Raw genomic sequence first — 25098 nt, 5'->3', positions numbered from 1 at the left:
ATTGAAAGAAGGCATACCTAGGTAAAAGCCGAGTGCCGAAGAAATGGCCTACTGATTCTAGATGGCGGGCATTGGCCAAGAATGGCCGTCATCGAAGTAGTTGACCCCTCGATCGTATTTGTTCTGCAGGTCTATAAAGATGCATCGATTGTTGATCGATTGTGGTGGCTGTCAGCCACCGAAAGGCTAAAAATGAGCACGCGAAATACTAAGCAGGCATTTATCTACTACCACTTCGGATCCTCCAGGTGTTCATCCACGGACTCGGTGATGCGCGACAATGGCTTCGGAATAGACAAGCTACATTCCTTGTCTCCGTAGAGCTGGGTCCCCTGCGATCGAGTCCATTACGGCCTTGCCAAGTATGCCTTCGACGAGCGTCTAAGACGATGTGGCGGAAGCGTAACTATACTAGGAGATCGGGTTCGAACGCTGCTAAGGTTCTACCCAGATGAGTTCGGCTTTCCAGTACTTACTCGGATTAACTGGGCCAGGTTCATGACTGTTCTACGAAAGCTGAAGCTATATCTTCACTCGATCGCGATGCTGTGTTATGACTGATGGTCGCGCATTCTCTCCATCATGACAGGGCGGAAGCGGAACCCCATTGAGCGATTCACGTCGCTACTGTATCTTCTTCCTTGGCATATGGCCTTGGAAGAAATTGAAAACCTGCAAAGCTCGCTAGCTCTTCGGATTCGCAGTGGGCAGGGGAATGTGAAAGTCAGACTTCTCTACCGTTTGATGGGCTGACAGCTGACTCGAGTATGGTGCTTCGTTGTATTCCCTCATCATTCCGAAAGTGTGAAATACGTCAAATCGTGGTTGTCAAATGCGCTCGATTTGTTCTTCACAGTACTTGGTTCTCGCCTCGAAGTTGATTGACTTCGCTGCCGGGTCGCACAAAAGACTCTATCGATGTTGTGGCAACTGTGTGGTAACGCGGCATCTCAAGTTTTGGAGTCGCAGTCACTACCAACTCGTAACAGTAGTTTTCATTGATTTTGCAATCTTCTGTGGAGAGAGCAGAGCAAACCGGTCAGGGAAATCGATCGGATAACCTGGACCGGTAAAGAGATGATGACGCGAACAGCGTTGATTTTCAGGCGCCAACGACATTCTGTCCAACTTTCATTTCCATAAGAATGAAGCCTCGTTGCTGTGTAAAAGTAACTTAAGCGCAGCCGCCTCGTTTTTAATGGGGGCCATGGGCCAAGGGCCAAGTCAATGATGGTACGAGTCAAGAGCGAAGTCACACAATACACGCATCGGATTACATCGTCAATGAGAAGTGGGAAGGGTCTTTCTTTCGTATCAAAGTAGCCTACACACAAATGGGGACTCAGAGGATCCCCGTAAATCATTGAAGAGAAAGAAGAAAAAAATGACTTTTGATGGTATTCGAGCCCAAGGATCCGCCGACACCCCTTTTACCCCTCGCTCCTTTTTGTCAATCAAGTCGTCAAAGACTCCGTATGTTTTGAATTTCGTTTGTATTCTCGTCCGCCATTAGGTTTCGTTTCGAATTTGTGCCCACGCCTGCTTTTTCGTTGTAAAGTAAGATTTGAAATGTCCGTGCTTTATGCCCACTTGGAGAAGTCGACGGATTCAACCAGAGCGTCGAGTCCGTTTGCTGGTGAGACTTCCGTGTCGTTGGTAGTGGTAGAGAGCATAGAACTCCGGTGGCTGGTCTGCTCGCTGGTGCTCGTGAAAAAGGTTGCGACCGAGGACCGGCGCAGACTGCTGAAGCTGTCGCGTACATTGGCCGCAGACTTGGACGCATCTGCGCCTTGTGCTATGAGGTGATTATTACCCAGGACTGCGCCGCCCAATGACGAAGGCGGCGGCGAAGGTGTCGAGGTACTATTCAAGTGGCTCAAATGAGGATGCGACGATTGGTGGGTGCCGGCAGTGTTGTTCTTGGGGCCGTGTTTGTCTCTCAGCTTCTTGATCTCCCTGAGCCTGTTGCGCCAAGAACTGACATGCTCGCCACCCTCGCGGTTTGCCCACACCAGACAAAAGACAGAGGCATTGAGGGCCAGAAGCCGGATGAATCCTGGTAGAGCCCTCAGGCTGACCATCTTTGTCTCAGAGGCCGGCGAGATTTCGGGAAAGCCGGGTTTGCTCATCACCTGTACTTTGTAAAACGGGGGATGCTTCCCTTCGCTCGGCGGGTTTTCTCTGATAGTGAGGAACGATGCTCTCGCCTCTGGAGTAATGACGATGTTGACGTAGTTGAACTCACTCGGGAACGTGTCAAATCTGAAGGGCATGCCAGAGTCGTTGAAAATGATGTTGACAAAGTCATTGCCAATGTGCCGCTTTTTCATAATGACTTGAGGGTCCCGCTCGAGGTTGGTGGGCATTTGTGTGATGACATGGAACACCATTTCGGTTACCTTGTCGCGCCAGCAAAAAGTGTACTCGCCATCGGTGTCGTACTCTCTGTCGAGTCCTTGGGTATTGAATTTGGACCCTTTCAGCCTCGTCAGAGCGCCTAGACCGTTGAGAAAAGCCACATAGTCGCTGCTGCCCGAGACGTTGGCAAGAATCTCCGTCTCTTCTGTTTGGCCTTCACCAATGTACACCACTCCAACCTTATGTCCGTCTACGGTGGAGTTGCGGTCAAAAAGACGAACCGTTCTTTGGGTCGGTTCATCGTTGGGGAGAGGAATAGGCCGGGCAGTATCCTGCGTTTGAGGAGTTGAAGTCATCAACTGCACCATCAAATGGCTGGGAAGGATATTGTTGTTCGTCACTTGGCCATCTCTCGAGACATCAGAAATGTACTGGGCTTGGTGGGCTGGGCGTGGTCGGAAGTTCTCGTGCACAATGTAGGAGGACGTGCCCGATGGTTGCCGCTTCGTTATCTGTGACCACCCGGTCGTCGTTGATTGCTCAATTGTCACAATGCTGTTGCCCATCAACCATCTTCGCTTCAAAATCTCCCCGAACCGCTCCTTAGTAAAGAGAAGGTCCTCAGAGGACTCGTCGGCGTCAGCGTAGGCGACCCTTTGCATGAAATCAAGCGTGACAAGGGCTTGCTCTTCAGGATTCTGTCCACCGTCAACGTCGCTGAGCAGATTCTTGGCAATCCAGCCGACATGGTTGGCACGATCTGGAAGCTTCAGGGCCAAGAACCAGAAAGTGATGACGTGGTACGCCAGAGCATACACATACTGAGGCAAATCGTCTGCAGCATTCGGATGTAAAAGGTCCGAGGTGGACCCCGTCGGTGTTGCTGTTTCGCTGTGTAGGCTGCCTCGTTGGGTTTGCTTCTTGTCGCGCACGTACTGGAGATAGCGAACGCAGATTCCAAACACGATGCGGTACTCGTCTTCTCGGAAGTTGACATAGAGGTTTTGCATTCTGCTCAAACAAGCGAGGAACTCCAAAATGTGCATTGCGACGTGGGGCTGTGTAATGATTTGTGCCATCTTCTGCAACATCTGCACCAACGTTTTGCTGGTGGACAGAGGCAGCTCGTGGCAACAAATTGACAGCGCGTGAATGCAATACTTTGCGCATCGCTCCCAGGTCGAAATGCCCTTGACAAATGCTTGCACGATCTCGTCCTCTTGTTCCTTTTGGAAGTACTCGTGGTAGCTGAGAATCATCGTCAAGGTGTGGAATAGACAGATAGCGACATCAGCGCGTCGCAGGCTTGTAGAGTTTGGCGGCTCTTGGAAGTTGTTCGTCCTGATTTGCTCGCATGTTACTCGCCGAAGCTCTTGAATTTGCGGCACCGCACTGCGGAAAATGGCGTGGTTGGTCAATTGCGAGGGCAGGTGAACCAATACCATGCTGTAGATCTCCCATTCGCTGCCGCTTTCAATGATGCGAACAATCGTGTCAAGCCAAGAGTCCATGTTCAATGCGATCTGCTTCGTCTCCACGGCGGATGGTTGGCCTTCTTCGGTGGCCTCCGGCTCTAGGTCCTCGACGAATGATACCAAAATAGGGCTCGCAATCGCCGATGGGGACTCAGGCAATGCCTCAGGGTCAGGCAGCGCCCAAAGTTGTTTGTACGGATAGGATGATTTTGCCCCGCTGGCGGAGCGGATCGGAAATACTCTCTCTTGGGTTCCCGAGCTACTGAAGGATATTCCTCTCGTAGATCGGGAGACAGCGCCCATATCGGCCCTACTAGGTCTTGAAGGTTGAGATGCGTCTTCAGAATGCTTCTTCGCCCGAGAAGAAGCTGTGTGGAGCAATGCTGCCGCGAGACCGTCAGATTCTGTGTCGCTTATCAGGAAAACTCGATTTGCCCAATCCGCTCGAAGTCGGAAAAGTAGCTTCATGGCAGTCAGCCGGGCATCAGTCTTGCAATGGCTTGTTTTCGCGATATTGACCAGTGTGTCAAACAGTTTGAGGGTCTTGGGTCCGTCCAAGTTCATACAACGCATGAATAACTTGACGTATCCTCTTGTCACGACTCCGGAAGACGTGTAACTCTTGGGAGGAGTCACTGTTTCGCCACCTACAGGAGTCGTTGGGCGAGACGCAGACGAGGCGATGGGCGATAAGAGACGATCATTAACAACAATTGTTCTGAGCGTGTCCGTAATGTAGTTGAAGAGCTCCGGATCTGAGGAAACGGCGACAGAAACCATGAAAGCCACTACAGACTCAAGCACCAGGAGGTTGGTTTCATCGGCAATATTGTTGAGAAGGTCCTTGATCAGATTCGGAACGCAGTCGTCGTCGCCGAGCCCTTCGCCAATAAGGTCCAGCATATCATAGGATTCTGTTACGGCCTGGAGAGATAATAGGCGGGTCTCTGAGCTGCGACTCCTGTTTGCGTAGAACTCTTTAAGGACCAAAGCCAGATTCTCTTCCCACTGCAAGTCCGAAGGCGAGCAGCATCTGAATTCCTGGAAGTAGGTGAGAACGCAGCGCGCTGCCGAGTCTGGAAGTCTAGTGTGGATATCGATGAAGAATCTTATGATGATCTGTCGCGGAATGAAATCACCCGACTTTTGCGCGGCCAACTCCTCCAGGCGCGCAATGAGCTTCAGCAACTCGATCCCTATTGCGCCATCTGGACGATCCGGCTCATTTGCGAGGGCAACCATCTCGCTGTTGACGAGAATGCCCGACGGTGCCTTTTTGGAGCATTCTGCGGCAATGTTCAAAAGTGTCGACCAATCCTCCTCAATGATCAGATGGTGGATGTTACCGGCGCCATCCCGGAAAAGAGAATTGATCAGCTTGAGAACAGCACAATGAACTCGGCCGGAGTCGGTGCTGTGGACAGCTGCGACCAATCCATCAAGAAGGAGTGCAAAAGGCACGGGCGGATATCCCTTCTCCGTGCTTTTCGTCAACAGCTTTTCCAGAACAGCCAACACGCCCCGAATATCTCTCGTGTCTTTCCCCTTGCTGGTTCCATCCGCTGGAAGATTCCGTAGTAGGTCTACAAGCACCCTCACTGCTGCAGGGCCGTTGTGCGATTTTAGGAGAATGGATATTGTGTGCCAAGCGATCTTGGACAGGCTCGGCACGAGGCAGAAAATGGAACCCAGAACCAGGACGCACTCCTTGAAGCTTGCAGTGGGCAAGGCACCGAACGTTACGATGGTGTCAATGACGTTGATGGACGCTTTCAGATCCTCTTCGATGGTCGTGGTAAGACAAACGGCGACCAGGACTTTCATGAGATCAGTCATGGACTTTTCGTTGGCCACGTTGGAGCTGAACTTGATAATGTCGCCGATGAATTTGAAGAGCTGGTGCAGGTTCTTCTCTTCTCCAGCGGCAGAGTAGCTTGCCTTGCCAGCGTTCTTCTTGGCATCACGGCTAGCTTGCTTTCTTGCCGCTTTGACTGCCTGGTAGGCTTCGCGAAGCCACACTTCAAGTTGCGGAATAACTTGGTAGTCGAACCCAGATAAGTCGCGGCCGTGGGCAGTGAGGTCTTCAACTGCAGCGAGTTGCAGATGAAAGTCGTTGGCGTGAGCCGGGGCCTTGAGAGTTTCAAAGAAACTTTGACGCTCCAGATCGGTAGAGGCCTTGTGCTTGACGCATTCTGACAAAAGTTCCCACCCAGCAATTCGCTCCGCATCTGATTTGTTGGACGCAATCATTGTCTTTGCAACATCCCATATTTCTAGCACTGGGTTCATGGGGTGTTCCGCGACGGCAAATCTGAGTGAGTCGGCAGCAGCAACACGTTCTCCGACGGAGCCGTTGCCGTTTCTCAGCACCTGCAAGGACTCCATATGGTTCGGCGACCATCCGCCGAGGGTTGTTCGAGTGGCGTTGACGTGGTCGGCAATGGGCGACAGGATTGAGGAAGCGGACTTGAGGCTCGGCGGAGGGGATTTGGTCAATTTGGCGCCGGTCAGACCCTTGAAAACGCTCGCCAGGCCGCTCGGGCGACTCGAGTCTGGCGAAGAGGGCGCATCTCCTGGCGAAGGTGACATGTGCTCGTCGGTGTGATCGGACTCGGGGTGATTGCTTTTGGGCGAGACTAGGCGACGAAGCATGTTAGCTATGTTGTAGTGCAGCAAACTTCATATCGGCTTGAAGCGTCGGACAGCGAAAGTGGGTTGATGTTGTCATCGGTGTTGCGAATGATGAGGATGCGAGTCTCTGGGTGGTCCACAGCTTGCGGTTTGTCGATGGTGAGGAAGAACAGCAACGGTACGGTGTTTGCGGACGACCACCTTACTCACAGGCAGAATGGCTTTCAGATCAGCTGGAAAGGTGGCAGCAGGCAATCAGGGAGGCGCCACGGTCTGATGCACCCCATTCAAGGCGAGGCCGACGAGGCGAGCTGCAGGCAGGCCAGATAGTCGATAGTCCTGAAGTGGAAGTGGGAGGTGGAGGGGGCGGGCTCGCAAAGCGTGTGAGGGTGAGCAAGGCCCCCGGCGCAAATGGAACCAGTTGAGAGCTAGCGAGACGGCGGGAAGAGAGGACCTCGGAATGGTTGCCGATGGGAGCTGACGAGAGAACAATGCCAGTGCCAAGGGTGCGGTGCGGCGGTCCTGGTTCGTAGAGTTGTTGTTGGAGCCGGGTGGGAGGGTTGAGGGTTGATCGGGTTGTGTCCGTTGTGCCAAGTAGCGGAAGTTGCTAATGCGCTATCACGACATCACATCGCATCGTGGGCCTTTGGAGGTTTCGGCGGGTGGTGCAAGTCGTAGAAAAAGTGACGGGGTGGAAAAGCTGACGGAATGCTGATCCCATGAGTCGGGTGGCACATGGGGTGGAGGTAGCAGGTGCGCAGGTTTTTAGGGGGGCAGAATATGCGGCAAGTACCTGCAGCAGGAACCAACAGTTCGTGGGCGCTCACCTCAACCTACCATAGGTTGGCTTGCTTTGTCCCCCCGACACGGCCTGGAATGTGTGTGCAGTTCCCCCGTTGTAGGTACCTTACCACCTTACAGGTACTGCGTGGCTGCTGAAGGACCTGTAGGATTTAGCCCCACTTGGGATGGCCAGCTGATCCTGCTTGTTTCGCACCAATGTTGTTCCGTTTGCAGAGCTATCAAGGACCTTACTGCTTTGACAGTGACGGCATGCGCCGGCGTCAAATGTATAAATGACGGGAGTCTTGGGGGATACTCCGGGACTTGTCCCACAATAATCGGCACCGACCCGGACCAAGATCATAAGTTAGGCATCCAACGGCAGAGGCGCTCCATTGCCCAGTCCTCCTGTTTCTATGCATCTATTTGTAGACACTATCATACCTATTGTGCAACTGTCCTCTTCAGGTGGAAGGTGCAATACTCCGTACCAGCGCAAAAGTTGGGCGTGTAGCAGAATTTCTTTCGAGCCATGACGCTTCCTAGTGTGATCCGAACTCAACTAAACCCCTTGACGACCTAAGGTAAACAGCCAGGGAAGGTAAAACACTATCTTCAGCAGCAGCTTTGTCTCTTTGCCGTTCTGCGTCAAGCCTGGCGGATGCTTCATTCCAATCGCCCTACCTGAGGTCTCTCCATCTTCTGTAGCGCACAGACCAATCGCACACTTGCCCCGGTGCCTACTGCCTAGGGTACCTCAGGTGCCAAGGTGTTTGCCTACCTATACGTACCTTAAAGGCAGACTGTAGGTACCTACCTCTCCCTGCAGTTTTTCCGACAAAGCTCCCGGTCTCCTTCGGCTGGCGCTTGTCAGTGTCTGTCATTGTCGACAGCCAATGATGGAAAGCGCCCCACAGCACCTTCCATCTCTTTTCCATAAGGTCAGCTAAGGTACGGTACAAGGCAGCCTCGTCCCCCACAGCAACACTCCCCCCATCCCAAAAAGTTCAGCGCAGGCAAAAGAAGCCATCACTACAACAAATTTCCACCGCCACTCCTCAACCACACATTCTCCCGACGTTGCGAACTCTGTCAAGATGGCCTCCCAAATGGGCACCATTGCCCAGCTGCTGGATGCTACTTTAGATCCCAGCACTCACAGAAAAGGTACCACCACCGCCCTCCCATTGCTGTTGCCGTTGCCGTTGCCTCGTACCCCGCCAACCTTGTTTGTATGCTAATAAACAAACGTGAAAAACAGCCGAGCAAGCCCTCAAGGCAGAGGCAGCCAAGCCGCAATACTCTCTCAACCTCCTCAACATTGTCGCTTCAGATTCTCTTCCTCTCAAGACCCGGCTAGCCGCCGCCTTAGCCTTCAAGAACTTCATCCGCTCCAACTGGGTCGATGCCGATGGCAACTACAAGCTCCCCGCCGATGAGGTGAACACCATCAAGTCTCAGCTCATCGGGCTGATGATTTCTTGCCCACCAACCATCCAGACCCAGCTCGGCGATGCTATCAGCATCATTGCCGATTCAGATTTCTGGGAGCGTTGGCAAACACTGACCCAAGAGCTCGTCGAGAGATTTTCCCCCGTCGATCCCAAGGTCAACATTGGTGTCCTCGAAGTCGCCCACTCCATTTTCGTCCGCTGGCGTCCTCTCTTCAGAACAGACGAGCTATACACTGAGATCAACCACGTCATCAGCACATTCGCGCAACCCTTTGTGCAGCTGCTTGTCCAGACCGATGAGCAAATCACAAAGAACGCCCAGAACAAGGATGTCCTCAAGAGCTGGTTCGAGTCTCTGAGCCTCATGATCAAGATCTTTTACGACCTGTCGTCCCACGACATGCCCCCCATTTTCGAGGAGCACCTGGCGTCCATCTCAGAACTGCTGCACAAGTACCTCACATACACGAACCCGATCCTGGAGACCGACGACGATACCGAAGCTAGCGTCATCGATACCGTCAAGGCCGATATCTGCGAGGCTCTGGAGCTCTACACACTCAAGTACGACGAGGACTTTGGAAAATACACGGAGCCCTTCATCACCAATGCCTGGAATCTGCTCTCCAGCACAGGATCCGAGACCAAGTACGACCTTTTGGTCAGCAAGGCTTTGCACTTCCTGACCGCTGTCGCCGGCACTTCGCAGCACTCGGGTGTCTTTGCGGACGAGAATGTCCTGGGCCAGGTGGTCGAGAAGGTCATCTTGCCCAACGTTGCCCTGCGCGAGTCTGATTTGGAGCTGTTCGAGGATGAGCCTATCGAGTACATCCGCAGGGATTTGGAGGGCTCAGACACCGACTCGAGACGCCGGTCCGCGACCGACTTCTTGAGAAGACTTCAGGAAAAGTACGAGCAACTCGTCACTGGTGTCGTCTACAAGTACATCAACCACTACTTGGAGCAGGGTAAATCCGACTGGAAGGCGAAGGACACGGCGGTGTACCTCTTCATCTCCATTGCGGCCAAGGGATCTGTTACCGCCGCTCAGGGTGTCAAGACGGTCAATTCATTGGTCAACGTCGTGGACTTTTTTGAACAGCATATTGCTGCGGATCTGATGGCCAGCGGAGGTGTTGAGCCCATCTCCAAGGTCGATGCTATCAAGTACCTGCACACATTCCGCAGCCAACTGACAAAAGAGCAATGGAAGCTGGCGTTCCCGCCCCTCATTCAGAACCTGGCGTCGGACAACTACGTGGTCTACTCATATGCTGCGATTGCGGTTGAGCGTCTGCTGTTCCTGTCGGACGACTCGGGCAAGGTCATGTTCCCCCGCGAAGACATCCAGCCGTTCGCCAAGGACTTGCTTGAGCATCTGTTCAAGCTGATTGAGAAGGAGAAGACCCCTGCCAAGCTGCAGGAGAACGAGTTCTTGATGAGATGTGTTATGAGAATTCTCATTGTGCTGAAGGACGGTGCCGCGCCGCTGGTTGAGGGTGTCCTGACACACTTGGTTGCCATCACAAACATGATCAAGCAGAACCCTAGCAACCCGCGCTTCTACTACTACCACTTCGAGGCCCTTGGCGCTCTCGTCAGATATACCTCATCCACGCACGCTGCGCTTTTCAACCAGAAGCTTTGGGAGCCATTCAACCAGATCTTGGTTGAGGACGTCACCGGTATGTTGACCAGTGACACAAAAATGACTTGGCTAACGATGGTACAGAGTTCCTGCAGTACATTTTCCAGATTCTGGCCCAGCTCTTGGAGTCAAGCCCTCCGGATGCAGTCTCGGACAACTACAAGGCTTTCCTGTCCCCGCTGCTCGAACCGGCTCTGTGGGACACTAAGGGCAACGTCCCAGCCTGCACCAGACTTTTGTCGTCCATCATCCCGGCAACTTCCGCTTTCATTGTCTCCGAGAACAAGTTGGAGCAGATCCTCGGCATCTTCCAGCGTCTCCTCGCTGTCAAAAAGTACCAGTTGTACGCATTTGACATCTTGGAGGCAGTCGTCAAGTCATTCGAGCCGTATGTCAATCCCTTGCCAACAGACCTTTTGAAAGTTCCATACTAACTAGACTCAGTGGGGTTACTGATCAGTACTTTGGTACTATCCTGAACCTGCTGTTCGCCAAGCTGCAGGGCAGCCCGCCGGATTCGCTCAAGCTTCGCTTCGCTCGATTCTTCCACCTCGTGGCGTCCCGAGTTGAGGCTGGTTTCGGTGCTGATTACTTCATGAAGCACGCTGAGAAGATTCAGGAGGGCATCTTCGCCAAGGTCTACCCTCCATTTGTCTTGGCCGAGACGGAAAAGCTTGCACGACCTGTCGACCGTAAGCTCGCAGTAGTCAGTCTTACCAAGACTCTCTGCGAGTCGCAGGCCTTTGCGCAGAAGTTCGCCAAGGGCTGGGCCAATACATGCAAGATTCTTCTTGCTCTTTTGGTCAACCCTCCGGTGGTGTCGGCCGGTCTGGGTGACGAGCTCATTAACGAAGCTGACGTTGACGATATCGGTTTCGGCCTGTCCTACACTGCTCTCAACACCTGCCGGCCGATCGCGCGTGACGACTACCCAGAGGTCACGGCGGTGGCTCCCTGGGTCAGCGCGTACATCAGCTCCGCGAACCAGCGTCACAACGGCGCGATTGTCAACTTTGTCAACACACGTCTCACACCAGAGCAGCAGCAAGCACTACAACAGTACTTGCAATAGGAGATGCTACCAGGCGGTGGATTGGGGTTGCTGGACAATTATGCGTGGTCCACGGCCCATAGTGGATGGCAGAGACTCCAATAGGAGGAATACGTGAATGAGTGCGGATGATGCCAAAAAAAAAAAAGACGCAGGAAAGAAGCGTTAAGAAGACACAGTGGGAAGGTGGGAAGGGAAGAATTCACCCAGACCGGAGACTGGGACACGGCTAGGCGTATGCGGTGGAAGAAATATCATGAGCAAACACTCGATTCAGGCTTGCTGGATGATTAGCATTGGGTGACAAGCGTCGTCCCCCTTTTTCGAGTATCGAGGACTAGAAAAGCAAAAAAGCATTTTCCGTTTCCAATGTTTCTGGCTGATAGCTGATGATTCTTCAACTCGTGTTTGCAATTTCGCAATGCACTTACCCGACTTAAGTCTCAAATGATTAGAGGTTATTGATACCCATGAAGAACAGACCTACCGGCGCCGACCGCCGCAGGTTCCGCAGTTCCACACCGCTCCGGCTCGATCGTCCCGACTGGGGGGAGGGAAGTGTATGTATCCGTAGGTGGTAGGCTCGCATTCAATCCACAGAAAAAGACCCCCCTCCCTCCTCTACCCGGTCCGGCCCAGGGCAAGACTCAGTTGAACGACTTACGTACCCCCCTAGTACCCTCTCGTGACCCCCTTGCCTCCCCTTCCCCCCATCCTTCTTGCAGTGTAACTCCCGGGCGGTGCCGTGTTGCTTGCAATCTGCCATTATTCCCGGCTGTGGAGAAAGAAGAAGGGACGCGGAAAGAATTACCACCACCACCACCACCACCCCTTGCTCGCGTCTTATGTAGTATACGGTGGGCGGAACGGTGGATGATGATGAAATGTCTTGGGTGTCGAGACAGCGTCGCAACTCCCGAGATTCACTCGCAGAAACCAATGAGCCTAGGCCAACGTGTGGTCTACTCTCTTGCTGGCACAGTAGGTAGACAGGCCGGCTCCCTGTTTCCGTCATCGGCGCCGCCGATTTGGTCGTTAAACTCTGTTAAACACGAGGGTTTACTCTACTATAGCAATCTATCCGTAAGGTAGTTGCGTATACCGTATAGTGCCGTATAGTCCTTCTGGAAGGACTAGAAAAACTGTATGCTCCACAAGCAACGGAAGTTCCAGAAGGAAAAAAGGGGGTCCGGGAGCGGCAGAAGAACGCAAAGAAAGAAAAAAGCTCGGGCGCGCCCGAGGTCCGTTTGTCTTTGCCTTACAATATGCCGTGTAAGTTTTTGTTGGCAGGCAGATGTAGTTGTGGAGAAAACTACTTGGATGTTGAATAAGTAGCAGGAGAAGAAGAAAAAGTTCTTCAGCGACTATCTGTATTCCGTACAAGGTCAAATTCACCGACATTGGCCCTTTCGACTGATTTCATCCCGCCCCTGGTTCCTCTTCCCAGGGCTCCTGGCCTGCGATGCCACAGGTCAGCAAATGGGGTGGTAGTGGCGACTGGAACTACGGATACTGCTTACCCTGATTTTTCTCCGCCCTCTCTCTCGTCGGAAACAAGGCCTTAGAGACACAGAGTCAGAGGCCTGTAAAAGGAGGTTTTCGTCTCGACGGGGGCGTTGAACTCCACGTACCTTTTTCCTTTCCCTTCTAGGATTCCAGATCCTCTCCGAAGTGGGGGGCTTGCCGAGCCCGTTGAGAAAGACTGGGGTGTCCTGATCCACTGATTGTGTTTGCCGGGGGGTGGGAGTGTTCGCCCGGCAGAGTACAGACGAACACCCAATAAGAAGGACCCTGTTTTTCTCTGTCATGACGATATGGGACCCCTGGGTGGACGAGGTTGTTCTGCTGTGGCACTGTGGCACTGTGGACACTGGGAAAACCGCAAACATGGTGGGAATAAGGAAGGCGACGACGCCGATCTCGCGGGAATCGCCCGTGGACGTCGCGGGCTAGAAAATGAGATGAACAGTGCCACAATGGGCGGGGACGTCATGACTGTCAGAACGTCAGTGAGGCTGTTTGACCGCTGCTTCAATCTCCCTTCAGTGGGTGAAGACTGGGTGTTGTTGACTCGTTGTGGAGGATAAGAGTTTTTTTCTATCTTGGGGGGAAAAGAAGCCAACGCCAAGAGAACAGCGACAGTAAGAGGAATAAGTTATGAAATGTTTCAAATGCTTTTCATAGATTGGTATATCATCCACCCTCGTCAACTTTGTACTACAACATTTCTATATGTCCATCTGAACGTAAATTGCGTTGAGAAATAAAAGTCAGGAACTCGTAGGTAGCGTCCTGCAAAATATGTGGTACCCGCCTCGTCAGACAACGGACGACAAAACTGGCCATATACATAAGAAAGGGCAGGACGCAACGTGGTATGACCGACACATTGCTTGCCTAGTGAGTGCCTTGATGTACCGAAGGGACTCTGTCGACTCCGCTAGGCCTCGAGTCTCTGACGTCGAGGTGCTGCTTCCTTTGATGAATGCCTCCCTCCTCGAAATGATGCTGTGAACTTCCAACTGGGAAATCAACGCGTAGAAAATAAGAACGAATATCAAACGCCAGGTCCGTGTTCTGTGAACCCCGATCATAAGTCGTTATTAGATGCAAACAATGGTATCGTCAGATCAAAAATCGTACAACATATAGCAACTATGCTGTGGCGTGAGTTGGGTATAAGTTTGAGCTGTTGGTTGTGGTTTGGTGAAAGGATAATGGTATGGGTTCTATCCGGCCGGAGTGGACAATAGTAAAGAGGGTAGGTAATCACGGCGATTGGCAGGCGGTAGTAATTCGGATCAAATCATACCGCCCTCGGTGAAGCCGATGCTGTTTCGCCATCCACAGCGCCGTTCTTGCTCATCTCTCTCGAGGTCTCGAGGTCGCGGAGGAACGCCCCTAGCGTTCAAAGTACCTTTGGGTACCTGAGATGGACTTGGGTCGAACTCGCTGCTGCCGCAACTGCTCCCGCCGCTGGTGTTGGTCTGGACGAGAAGTAAGCTGCTGGTGCTCGAGAGACGCTTGGTGAACTCGCTGAAGCTAAGTCGCTTGGCGCTGGAGACGGACGCCCGCTTTTCCCCGTTGGTTCGGAAGTTGGCATCATCGGATGTCTTACCGGATGAAGAGGTTGGCACATCGAGCCTCTCTTGGCCCATGGGCTGAGTTTGGCTGTACGTCCTTTGCGTCACACCCGGCCGCATCCTGGAATGCGCCGTGTGTGGCCGCGCAGGAGCCTGCAGGGGAACACTGAAGTTGGCAGGCGGGCTCCTCATCACGGGCGAGCGAGGTGACATGGCTTCCTCTTGGCGACTGGCGAGATATTCGAGGGCGCGTTGGGCATTGGGCGCGATCAAGGTTTGGCGATTGCCACTGGCATCCGCCTCGTGTGCATATTCGTCATGCTCGTCGTCGTCTTCATCTTCCTCGTCGTCATCAGCCTCCTCTTCGGATGAGTCCTCATCGACATCGAATGCGCTGAGCATCGCAATCTTCTCGGCATGTGCTTCTTTCACCTGTTGGCGCATTTTCTCGTCGGCCTCCCGCATCAATGCATCGAATCGAGCCAGCGATGTGAGCTTCTCTTCACCCGGAGTCTCGAGTTCGGAGCCAGGGATGCAGCGCAATTGGAAAGCACGGTCGAGGATCGTCTCTCGCTGGTTCGGTGGTGAACTAGAATCGGCACCGGGAAAAGGTTGGGCACCTCCTGAGCTGACGCTGCCTCGACCGCGGATTGGTGAGCTGATGGTAGATGAACGTCCTTGTGCCGCTGTCCATCCCTCAATCAATTCGCTCCGTTGATAGTCGCTCATAGACATCGTTGTGACAGGCGAGGGGATGTCGCTGGGGAGAACAGTAGTGTATTTGTTGGGGTCTGGGATGGTGAAGCCCATATGAGCAGGATGGGTAGTACTTGTCGGTGACGAGACATCACTGCGCTTAGAACGCAGACTCGGAGAATCGGAGCTGAATTTGATGGGTCGGTCTCGGCTTGAGTATGTCTGCGTCGAGTTCTTGTGTTGCAGGGTGCCACGGGGATTCGGGTTCCCACTCGGAGGGCGAGGGAAGTAATCAACATCTCGAGAACGCTGCTGGGCGAAGGGGTTGGTGAAACAGGGAGAAGCCGGGCTTTCTGGGCTCATGGGAAGTTTTCTCGAAATAATAAACCGGGCCCATTCGTGTAGACTAATATGATGGTCGTCCGGGGGCGTTCGAAACCAGAGCGTAGTCGCAGTGGACTCTTTGCTCGAGATGAGGCCAGCAGCCCTACTGGAACGGCGTTTCTTCTCCTTGTCGTTGATGGTGATAACGAGAGTGGGCAGAACGGGGCCCTGCTTGCGATGGGCAAGCATCTGCACCTGACAGTCTATGACAGAGCTGACGGGGTATTGGTAGGAGGGCTCCCAGTCGTCCTGCAAGTTCAGGTGGCTTAGGTTTGGGCCAGAGAACTCCGTCATGTTGAGCCTTACCTTTGACTTGAAGATGGAGATGTAGTAGTCGTCGTTGCCAGGGGTCCGCGGCTGGGATCTGGTGCCGGTCCCGTTGGAGCGGGTTGAAGCGGCATTTTGAGGGAAAGTCGGACTGGTGACGGCTTCTCTGTAGACACTACGGCCTCCCACAACAACATATCGTGGCTAGAAAGAAGAAGTAAAATGTCAGAGACAAAGTTCTTGGACGGCAATATTGCAGAGAGTTCGAACGCAATTCCATACCTTCCAGATGGCGCGCCCCAAGATCTGGCCCCGATCAGGGGGTATCAAGAGAACTCCCTCGCAAGTTTCCATGGCTGATGGAAGAGGTTAAGACAAGGGTTGTGACTAGTAAGGCGTATCCAGGCACCGTCGTTGCTCCAAAGAGGAACTCGAAAGGTCTCCAAGGTATCAGGTTGAGGATTAAAAAAGCATGCTTAATGTTGAAAGCAGGCGTCGGCGGTGGAGGACTGGATGCAGTCTAAACGAGGGTTGACGACGGTTGCGCTGTGCATGCAGCAGAAGAAAAGGTCGGATCGAGGACGGACAGGTTTACAGGGTCGAGATGGGGATTCGGTATCTCGGGTCTGCACAAAGGGACCAGTGAGTTGTTCCCATGGATGTCTCTGGATCCAGCGCCCCTGACCTGCGCGAAGAATAAACAACGGTTTGTGTTGAAGCAGAGGTTGGGCCGGCTTGGGAGAGGAAGAAGAAGAAATGAGGCGCGATGGCGGAGGAAGGTAGAGAAAGAGGTGTAAGGTGTGTGTGTATGTGTGTGTGAAGTAGGTAAGCGGTGGTGGTAAACTGGTAGTAGTGTGGTCGTGGTGGATGGGGGCCGCCAATAATGGAGGAGGGGAGGGGGGTGAGGTGGTGAAGGGGACGGGAATCCGTTACTAAGGTAAGTGCAAGGCCAAGGCGAGCCGCGAAGGCGGTCTGCAGGAGATTGAGGGAGGGGGTTCAAGCTCCAGGGACGGAGCCAGCGAACAATGGCATGAAGAGAGGCAGACTGGATTGCTGGTGCGGAGGGTAGCACTTCTCTTGGTTTAAAATTGTAGTCATTAACGGCGAATGAAGCGGATGAGATGTTGGGGGTGTGGGTAAGGACGAGCTGGGAATGATTACGATTCCACGCTGAAGACGGGAGATACTGCGAGGGCCAGTCCACAACCCGCAGTGACATGGAGCCAGAGAGGAGACAAATGATGGGGACTGACTGAAGGAAGGGAGGCAGGACGGACGACAAGGTACCAGGAGTCTAGGAGAATAACCTACGGAGTACATACGCAGTGCGCAGTATGAGAATGGAGCAAAAGAAGCAGAAGCAGAAGCAGAAGTAGAAGCAGAAGAGTACCTTACTACGTAGAAGTAAGTGGAGGCTATACGGAGACCATGCCTTACCGCACCGTCCTGGAGCGGTCCGTACTATGCGGTAGGCGAAATTAAGCAAGACCAAGCAAGGCCCAAGACCCAAGGCGCGAAGACTTGACGGGAAGGACTGGACTGGAATCACTGGGACTGGATCGGGGGTGAAATGTTGGAATGGTGGATATGCGCATCTGCCTCGCACGTGTATCTCAAATGTAGCGTAGCAAACACTTTTTTACTTCCATGCCACTACCTCCTTCCCTACGCAGTAGTGACATAGATATCTCTCGCTCTCTTTTGTCACATTTCCACGTCTTCTTTGTTGGCTCTGACTGCAGAACCCCCTTCCAACGCAGAGGTACGGACGTAGATAGACGCATTCATAGTTACGTACATATGTCATATTTGTAGGCAAAGGTACGGAGTGGAATAGGAGAAAATACACTACCGAACCAGGTACTTTTATTGCGTGGAACGACACAAGGTCAAGGGATGGATACCTTGAGAAATACTCGCTGCTTGTCACTGCCCGCTCTTGAGGTACATTCGATACGTACCGGCGCTGGTCGCGGTTGGGATGTCAAGGACAGGGTGCTCTCCGCCGGGGGGGGGGGGGCCAAGGAGGAAGGCAAGGAAGAAGAAAAAATGAAAATTAAATCGGGTCCCTGCCGTGCCTGCCCTGTGTGCCTGTGCCTGTGTCGACTGTTCAGTGCCCTGTGGTCTTGCCGTCCAGTCTTGGAAGGGGAAAAGAATGGAAGGAACGAACGGTACCTGCGCAAAGCAACGACGGCAAGTGCAACCCGCAAGTACCGGGTTCAGGGCAGGACCATTGGAGCAGGGACGGGGATGTCCCTGACCCGTCCTTCTTCGAGACCGCTTTGCATCTTGGGGGCACTTCCACTGGCATCTCATCTCATCCAATGACACGCTGCTATCGGAACCAGATGGGTTCGAGAGTGGATACCACCTTACCACGGTACGTATCGCTGTCATTGACTCTACTGCGCAGGTACTCCGTATGGAATCTTTTCTCTCTCCAGACAGACCTCACCTTATTCTGAGACCATCTTGGGACGCATCCTCTTCCAACTGACTTGCATCACAGTACGTATACAGTCACTGTGCATCATGCTCATGGCAGCACACACATGGAGAGACTCGGTCTTGGAGCCAGCGGCGTAGACGACTGCGTCTCTCTCTCCCTCTCCCAAAACCATGCCATGCATTCAAGTCTCTAGGCGCACCATCTACATGAGATACCTCCCTACCTCTCCTCGGAAGCCCCTGGACCAAAAGAGAAAGAGTCCGGAGTGGATGCAATTCGAAGAAGCGGAATCGCGGAAACATGGAGATAAGGCAATAGGAGAAGAAGAACAAGAACGAGAAGAACGAGAAGAAGAGAGCCACGCCACACACGGCAGAAGCGCTGTCAGATGGATGAGCCCTGGCTACCTCGACGGTCATGTTCCATCGCCACGGAGACTATTCGTACGCATACAGGGCATCAGCAGACTACTGGCTACGAATGCAATTCTACAGCCAGAGTCGCTCCACCACGAGACTGCGTCGTCCACATCGTGACGCTTCCGCTGCCAGGAACCGAGGGGCGCCGAGACGCGAGAGGACCTCTTACTGCGCAGTAGAGGGGCAGAAACACTCGAAGACTTCTATCGCTAAAAGAGAAACACATTAGCCCTCTTCTAGCCATGCTGGCCCTGGCTCACCCTCTCTCATCCCTGCTATGCCCCTGCAGCGGCCCCGGTCCAGCTGCGAGCTCTGGTCTTTTCCTCCGTCCACTACCCACCTCTCCCCTGCCTGTCATTCCCGTCAAACCCTCTCGACTTCTACAGGACACACACACACACACACGCAACCAATGCCGCAATTCCAGGGAGAAACATTCCTGTGGCCTACGCAGTACTGACTACGAATACCTTACTCACATACTGTATGGGATATAGACACCAAGAGCTTGACTGCTTTCAGATGACGCTGGCGCCGTTTCGACTCCATCGCCGTTTGCAGACATCCTCACTGGCTTTTATTCCATCCGCCCGAAGCCGTGTCTCTGACTATCCTCTAGCGCCTCTTCTACCGTCCGCTTCTTTGATGTCCTCGTCGGCTTTCGTTGTCAACTCATACGCCATCCGCACTTTCCCATCAGATTGAATCGACTTGAGACGGCATCGCATTTCATCCTATCAGCCACCGCTTCTCCACCTCAACTGCCTAGCTGACTTTGCGGCGTCATCGGTCGAGCCGTTTGTTTCCCCAAAAACTCCAACACCAAGACCAGTAGGAACCGGCTATCGTCCCGGCTCCGGTTGTTGGCGGCAGTCAGCGTTGTACAGTTTCAGGCCGTCTCCCCAAAGAGTCAGAACATGGTGAGCAAGACAACAATGGAGGACGCCATCTCGGGAGCCGGATCGTAGCCTGTGTCATACATGGCTGTGTGTGGCATGTCATTGCAACTTCACATTACCCACCTCCATCTTGGACGCCTAACCCGGAGGGAGCTCATCAATCACCGCTGCTCTGGTACCGAGCGCATTCCTGCACCACTTCGGAAACACTTCGTACTCCATACACGGTGCCACGGGCTGGTTTTCTTCTCAACGACACGCCAGCCACTATTATACCCTTCACATGCGTCATGCGTGCCATTTCCACACAACGTCCTATGTTGGTTCGCAAATCGCATCACATCAGCTAGAAAACAGCCACCGTCGTTCCTGACTCTTGCGACTCTGTACTAGTCCTGCTCATGTGCCGTTCCGAGCCTTTAATGCGACACAACACCGCTTGCTGGCCTTGCTCTGCGGCTGCTCCTGCCGACAACGACAGGGGAGACAAGAGAGGCGAACAAAAATGGCCGCCGGAGACTTTTCGTCACTTGACGCAGACGTACGGATACGGATACCTGTAATTCCAGTCTCCAGCTTGAAGTCGTTGTCAGAGAGACGGATCTCGAACGCGTCGGTCGACGAGAATCTCCATACCTCTTCCCCCACCGCTACTTTAAGAGACATCAGCATCAGACCATATCTTGTAAACCAAGAACTGTCCCCTCTCTCGTCACTTTTTTGACCGCCGCAGCATCCGTGGAGCATACTGGTACGCCGCGCACTTTGTCTCCTACGACGCCGCGGAGCGGATCTCAGGGACCGAACCTTCCACCTTGCTCCCCACTCGTTCTCATCCGCACAGGTATCCAAGCTTTTTTATCGCCGCCTCAGTGTACGCAGTATGCAGCATCCAAGTCTGGTCTGGTCTAATTAGTCCAGCGACATTTCAGATCTAATTGTCTTGAACCTGCAGTTGGGCGGGCTGGCGGGCGCACTCAAATATGCAGCACATGCAGGCCTCGCATGGCATGGCATCGCGTTGCATCGCATCAACCATCAACGCTAATAAAGGGACCCAAGCCAATGCCCATGTGGCCTCTGCAACATGAAGACAGTGAGGCCGCACTCATCTCGCATCGCACGCCCGACTGGCTAGTCGCCGTCATAGATTAGTCCGCATTACAGGCTCCCACAGGTACCTAGACAGCTCTAGTTGTAATTCCATCATGGCCACTCGAAGCCCTCCAAGCCCTCCAAGCCCTCCAAGCCCTCCAAGCCCTCCAAGCCCTCCTGTCTCCGCCACCTCGCCAACCTCTCCGCCATGATGCTGCACCGTTGCGGAGATCTCAATGCATGCAGCACACCATGGCCTCCGAGGGATCCATCAACCTGTCTACTGTGCCTTGCCTTTCCATGCGCGCCTCCTGGACTAGACGGTCTAGTCTACACAGTAGACCGGCCTGCGCCGCTCGTCCCTAGTAAAAACTGGCCTGTCGGGCAAATACTAGCTGGTCATGTGCGGGAATTGGGCCAGGGCTCTTGACACTCAGCCGTCCAAGATGGTGTCGACTTGCTTGCTTTGCTGCAGAAGTTCCGGCAATCAGCTACGGGCGATGTCCTACTTTGGACAGGCCAGTGCAGCCGACATCCCGCTTCAGCTCGTTGCTCCCGAATAACGCAGTCCTATCTACCATTTTGAGCATCAGCGCGCCGCTGCCCTCTCCCACTTTTACAATGCCCCTGGCCGTCGGCAGTCGAACCTTTCGATTAAGGTGTCTCCGTGCAAGCCCGGCACCTTGGACGTATGGATTGCACCGACCATCTGGTCAGTGTCCTGTTTGGGTTTCTCGGCTTACATCTGTGCTAGAGAAGATTTTGCCTGCCGCCGCACCCAACGACATCCAAGTTTGTACCGACACGTCTCGTTCCCTACGGATATGCATCCCCCGCGTTCAAAAAGAAAACGAAGGCAGTGCCAGCGTGCCGCTTGAAGACGTAACGCTTATGACAGATCAAACGCACGCAATATCTCTGAACCACCTAACGTATGCGCCCCTGGCTCAACGTCGCCAATCTTGCAGGGCACTCAGGAGCGGAAGCGGCCAGGATCAGGGTTGACCACACAGAAGACGGATTCAAGGAGCGGACAAAGCACCCCAATCCGGGGCCGAACAATGGGTCTGTTATCGACGGCCTCTCATCTCTCATCTCGCTGACGCTGGAGCATTAGAGCATTCAGTTCAGCCCCCATCAGAGACTGCATCGTCATCAGCCATCGTCCCCTTACGCCGCAAGCGCTGCTATCAGCTCCTAAACCCAGATTGAACTAATCGCCCGAGCTCTGCGCTCGCCACTGTGTTTTCGTCCGGCCGATCAAGCCAACCGCTTTATGTCTCGGGTGGGGTCTTTGCACAGCTTGTTCAGCTTACCAAGTACGGCCGGCCCGGGATAACGTCCGCCGCCGAACCCCGGCGATATCGCCGTAGTCCTTAGTCCGCTCCGAGTGGTACAAAATCATCATTTCTCACACTCTGCACGGATACTCCGTGGGGATACAGACATCCGTACGGACTCAGCACTCATACCTTGTTTTGCCAGGCTGTCAGACCATCCGTCGACCGACTTGACCTGGACCTCATGCGAGTACCGAGGCTCTAGCTTGATGGGCGCCCCGAAACAGCCTAGTTGGTTGGCAGCACGCAGGTGGCTTGCGTTTGAAAGGCGGTTGGTGCAGTGCAAAGACGATGCCCCTGATCCACCTCTGAGGAGCCTCTCCACATACTTTAACCCTCTTCGCTTGCTTTTTCCTCTTAGACCTAAGCAAGACTCGATCATCTTGGCCAGTTGTCAATCGCGTGGCACTGATGCGGGTTTAACGCCAGAAATGCCATCTTGGACATGACAGTCAGTCTTACCGTCTAACAGAAGGTCCCCGACATATCCACCCATACCCCGCCAAGGTCCAGATCAACATTGAGATTCTCGTGTGGCTTGCGATATGCGCCAATAGCTTCGGTCAGTCAGGGACTTGAGTGCCTCGGACTCCCAGTTCAGCAGGCATATTTTACAGTTGCCTTCATAGCATAGGTGCGCAGTGAGATGTGCCAATAACGAGCCAGTGCTGGCACACTTTTACTCTCTCTCTCTCTCTCTCTCTCTCTCTCTCTTCTCGGCGGCAGATACAAACAGTGTCTTGCATCAGAGAGATGAATTCGTCTTCATATTCCGGATACAGCACCCGTCAGACCGTAGACGGGTTCGCTGAGTATTGCCTTACGTCCGCAGTGTCTCACAAACCCTACGAAAGCGATCTGTAATACATTCTGACACTGCGGACCGCACCCTTGCCAATGAGCACAAGCCGCCTCAGCACTAGCCACTTTGAAGTAGTATTGGGGGCATCGTATTCTTTCGAATCGTGGAGAGACGGGGATATTGACTCGTACCTTGCGCTGAGGATCATGAAGAACTGGGGGTGACTTTCGCCTTTTGCTCATTATTTGAGCGGTCCGTTCCTGTGTGCACGCCCACGACGCCCTCCGAAGCAGGTCGACTGGCTTCCAGATCACGGAAACCCCCATCATGGGATTCTCGCCCTGGGTGATCCCACAGCAGCTGGTCGCACTAGATGACATGTCTGAGACATGAGCTAGGGTCGTTACACCTCATCAAGCGGTGATGAGAAGCTATCCCAGCCATTTGGTTTGTATCCCTCCAAGGAAACAGGAAACGAGTCGTTGACCAAAGTTCTGTCTGTAGAGTGCATCAGTCCGTAGGCCACGGCGAGAACTGGGATCGACAGGGTAGCGTCTCGAAAAAGCCCGTCCCTCGTTCCGACGTGCTAATTGATGATCCTCGTGCGGAGGGGCAACGTGGTGTAGCGGGTCAACAAGCTATATCCACCTCGAAGCGAGGATGATCGCGAGGTCTCGAGGTTGCAGTCTCCTCCGACAAGTTAATTACGCACCCTCTCCACAGACCACGGCGACCACTGAGCTTCAGGCGCACCCTGCACGTAAGCTTACTCTCGTCACTACTCAGAACCCAGAAACCCGGAGTTGGCACTCTGTTGGGGGGGTTGGCAAAAACCTGCTGCCTAAGTCGCAGTGTAAATGAGCGCCATGCAACACCGGCCCGATGGCGAGTCAGGATGGAGTGCGATTTCGGGAAACGTTGCACGCGGAATGTCTCGCTCAAGTGCTGGCGCTGGGAGTCGGCCGACCCGTACCAAGATCGAGAAAAAAGGCTTTACGGTTACGGAGCATGAGGTGACGCCCTTTTGAAATTTGGAGGATTCGACGTTGCACGAGGCTTGGCCCGACCGATAGCATCTTTGCGAGGCGGCGGCTCCCAGAGTGCCGGATGCCAACAACGACAAGATGGGCTGGGTTCGGACATTGCTCCTTTGTTCGCGTGGTGGCTGACAGCCCACGTCAACGTTTTCGAGGAGTTGATCAGGAGAACGAAGGCTTCCAGAAACATGTGAAGCCTTTCGGTGCCAATGGCTGAAAGGGAGCAACAGGTAAGAAGACGCGCAAGCGTGCTGCAGAACGGCCAGTGACATTCGTCTCATGTAAGTGGTTCTCGATCCGGCGCATATGGCTGCCTTCATCCACGACGGTGCCTGAGCTCTATCCTGGTACCAGTCTCGCTATGAGGACGGGCACATTGATTGCCAGGCGCGAGGATACAGAGCTGATACTAGCGCCCTTTGTACGCAAAGGAGCCGACGCTTTCAAATCGGTCTTTCGGGGCCAAGGCAAGGCTTCCTGTTTGCAGTCCAACGGTTCTGGCAACGTGCTCACGAAGATGGCCCATTTCCTTCGATTCTGGTGCTACCATCCGATGGAGCCTTTGCAGTTGTGGAAAGGACTGGACGTACTCAAGGTGAAGACTATCCTCTCAGAGACTGCGCTCGCCCAGAAGCCGTCCGTGAATTCATATACGTGATTTAGGGAGAAGGCAAACCGTAGGCGATCATGATTGTCATATGATATGCGTCGCTTTTGATGTCCTGGTGACGTAGCAGAGGGAACAGACGACATTTCTGTCTTACACCGATATGGACTATTCATCAGAGGCAGGCATACGGTCCTGTCGTTGAGAAGTCTCTAGCAATGTGAACTAGTGCTCAGCGAAAGATTACATGCTCCTGGTCTGCCATATAAATAGATCCCTATTAAAGGCGGTTTACAGCTTCGGTAAGAGACCGCAGGATTGAACGTGTACGCTCTCTCGGGCCTTATGCACCGCTGTTGTAGTTGCAGTCTTAGTCCAGCGCCAGGCATTTCTCTTTGGTGGGTGTGGCTTATATCGGGCTAAGTGACTTCTTCTCAGTATTCCGTCCTGTCCAGGTGATCATACTTGATGGAACACTTGGATGTTGGAAGTGGCGGGCAAACACGAGAGGCGGCTGAGAGAGTTTCGCTTTAGGATGAAGCCTGCGAAGTTCCTCTTGGGTCTTGCGACTTTGGTAGCTCGAACAGTTGACACTTGATGCGTCACCTCTATGAAAAAGA

At 53.5% G+C, this 25098-nt stretch overlaps 6 protein-coding genes across 6 annotated transcripts; 4 read left to right on the top strand and 2 right to left on the bottom strand.

The window, feature by feature from the left end:
• Positions 1 to 1580: 1580 nt before the first annotated feature.
• On the bottom strand, positions 1581 to 6485 carry CTAM01_12130 (uncharacterized protein; the record flags this gene model as incomplete). Its single annotated transcript, XM_060528137.1, has 1 exon — positions 1581 to 6485. One exon carries the CDS (start codon positions 6483 to 6485, stop codon positions 1581 to 1583), a length of 4905 nt encoding a protein of 1634 aa, XP_060377270.1.
• A 1859-nt stretch (positions 6486 to 8344) lies between these two features.
• Positions 8345 to 11421, top strand: CTAM01_12129 (Cse1; the record flags this gene model as incomplete). The annotated part of the gene is made up of 4 exons (XM_060528136.1): positions 8345 to 8414; positions 8509 to 10386; positions 10434 to 10737; positions 10794 to 11421. 4 exons carry the CDS (start codon positions 8345 to 8347, stop codon positions 11419 to 11421), a joined length of 2880 nt encoding a protein of 959 aa, XP_060377269.1.
• Positions 11422 to 14201: 2780 nt separating this feature from the next.
• On the bottom strand, positions 14202 to 16184 carry CTAM01_12128 (uncharacterized protein; the record flags this gene model as incomplete). The annotated part of the gene is made up of 2 exons (XM_060528135.1): positions 14202 to 16034; positions 16113 to 16184. 2 exons carry the CDS (start codon positions 16182 to 16184, stop codon positions 14202 to 14204), a joined length of 1905 nt encoding a protein of 634 aa, XP_060377268.1.
• A 2301-nt stretch (positions 16185 to 18485) lies between these two features.
• On the top strand, positions 18486 to 18815 carry CTAM01_12127 (uncharacterized protein; the record flags this gene model as incomplete). Its single annotated transcript, XM_060528134.1, has 1 exon — positions 18486 to 18815. The coding sequence occupies one exon, from the start codon at positions 18486 to 18488 to the stop codon at positions 18813 to 18815; it is 330 nt and encodes a 109-aa protein (XP_060377267.1).
• Positions 18816 to 18940: 125 nt separating this feature from the next.
• CTAM01_12126 (uncharacterized protein) lies at positions 18941 to 19306 on the top strand (the record flags this gene model as incomplete). The annotated part of the gene is made up of 2 exons (XM_060528133.1): positions 18941 to 19124; positions 19224 to 19306. The coding sequence occupies 2 exons, from the start codon at positions 18941 to 18943 to the stop codon at positions 19304 to 19306; spliced, it is 267 nt and encodes an 88-aa protein (XP_060377266.1).
• Positions 19307 to 20152: 846 nt separating this feature from the next.
• CTAM01_12125 (uncharacterized protein) lies at positions 20153 to 20752 on the top strand (the record flags this gene model as incomplete). The annotated part of the gene is made up of 2 exons (XM_060528132.1): positions 20153 to 20348; positions 20553 to 20752. Coding segments are annotated over 2 exons (396 nt in total), but the record flags the coding sequence as incomplete, so codon positions are not given.
• Positions 20753 to 25098: the final 4346 nt, after the last annotated feature.

This window comes from Colletotrichum tamarilloi (genome assembly GCF_030869305.1).
Source record: "Colletotrichum tamarilloi strain Tom-12 chromosome Unknown Scaffold_55.1, whole genome shotgun sequence".
NCBI classification, from domain to species: Eukaryota; Fungi; Ascomycota; class Sordariomycetes; order Glomerellales; family Glomerellaceae; genus Colletotrichum; species Colletotrichum tamarilloi.
This window is presented reverse-complemented; position numbering and strand designations above follow the sequence as displayed.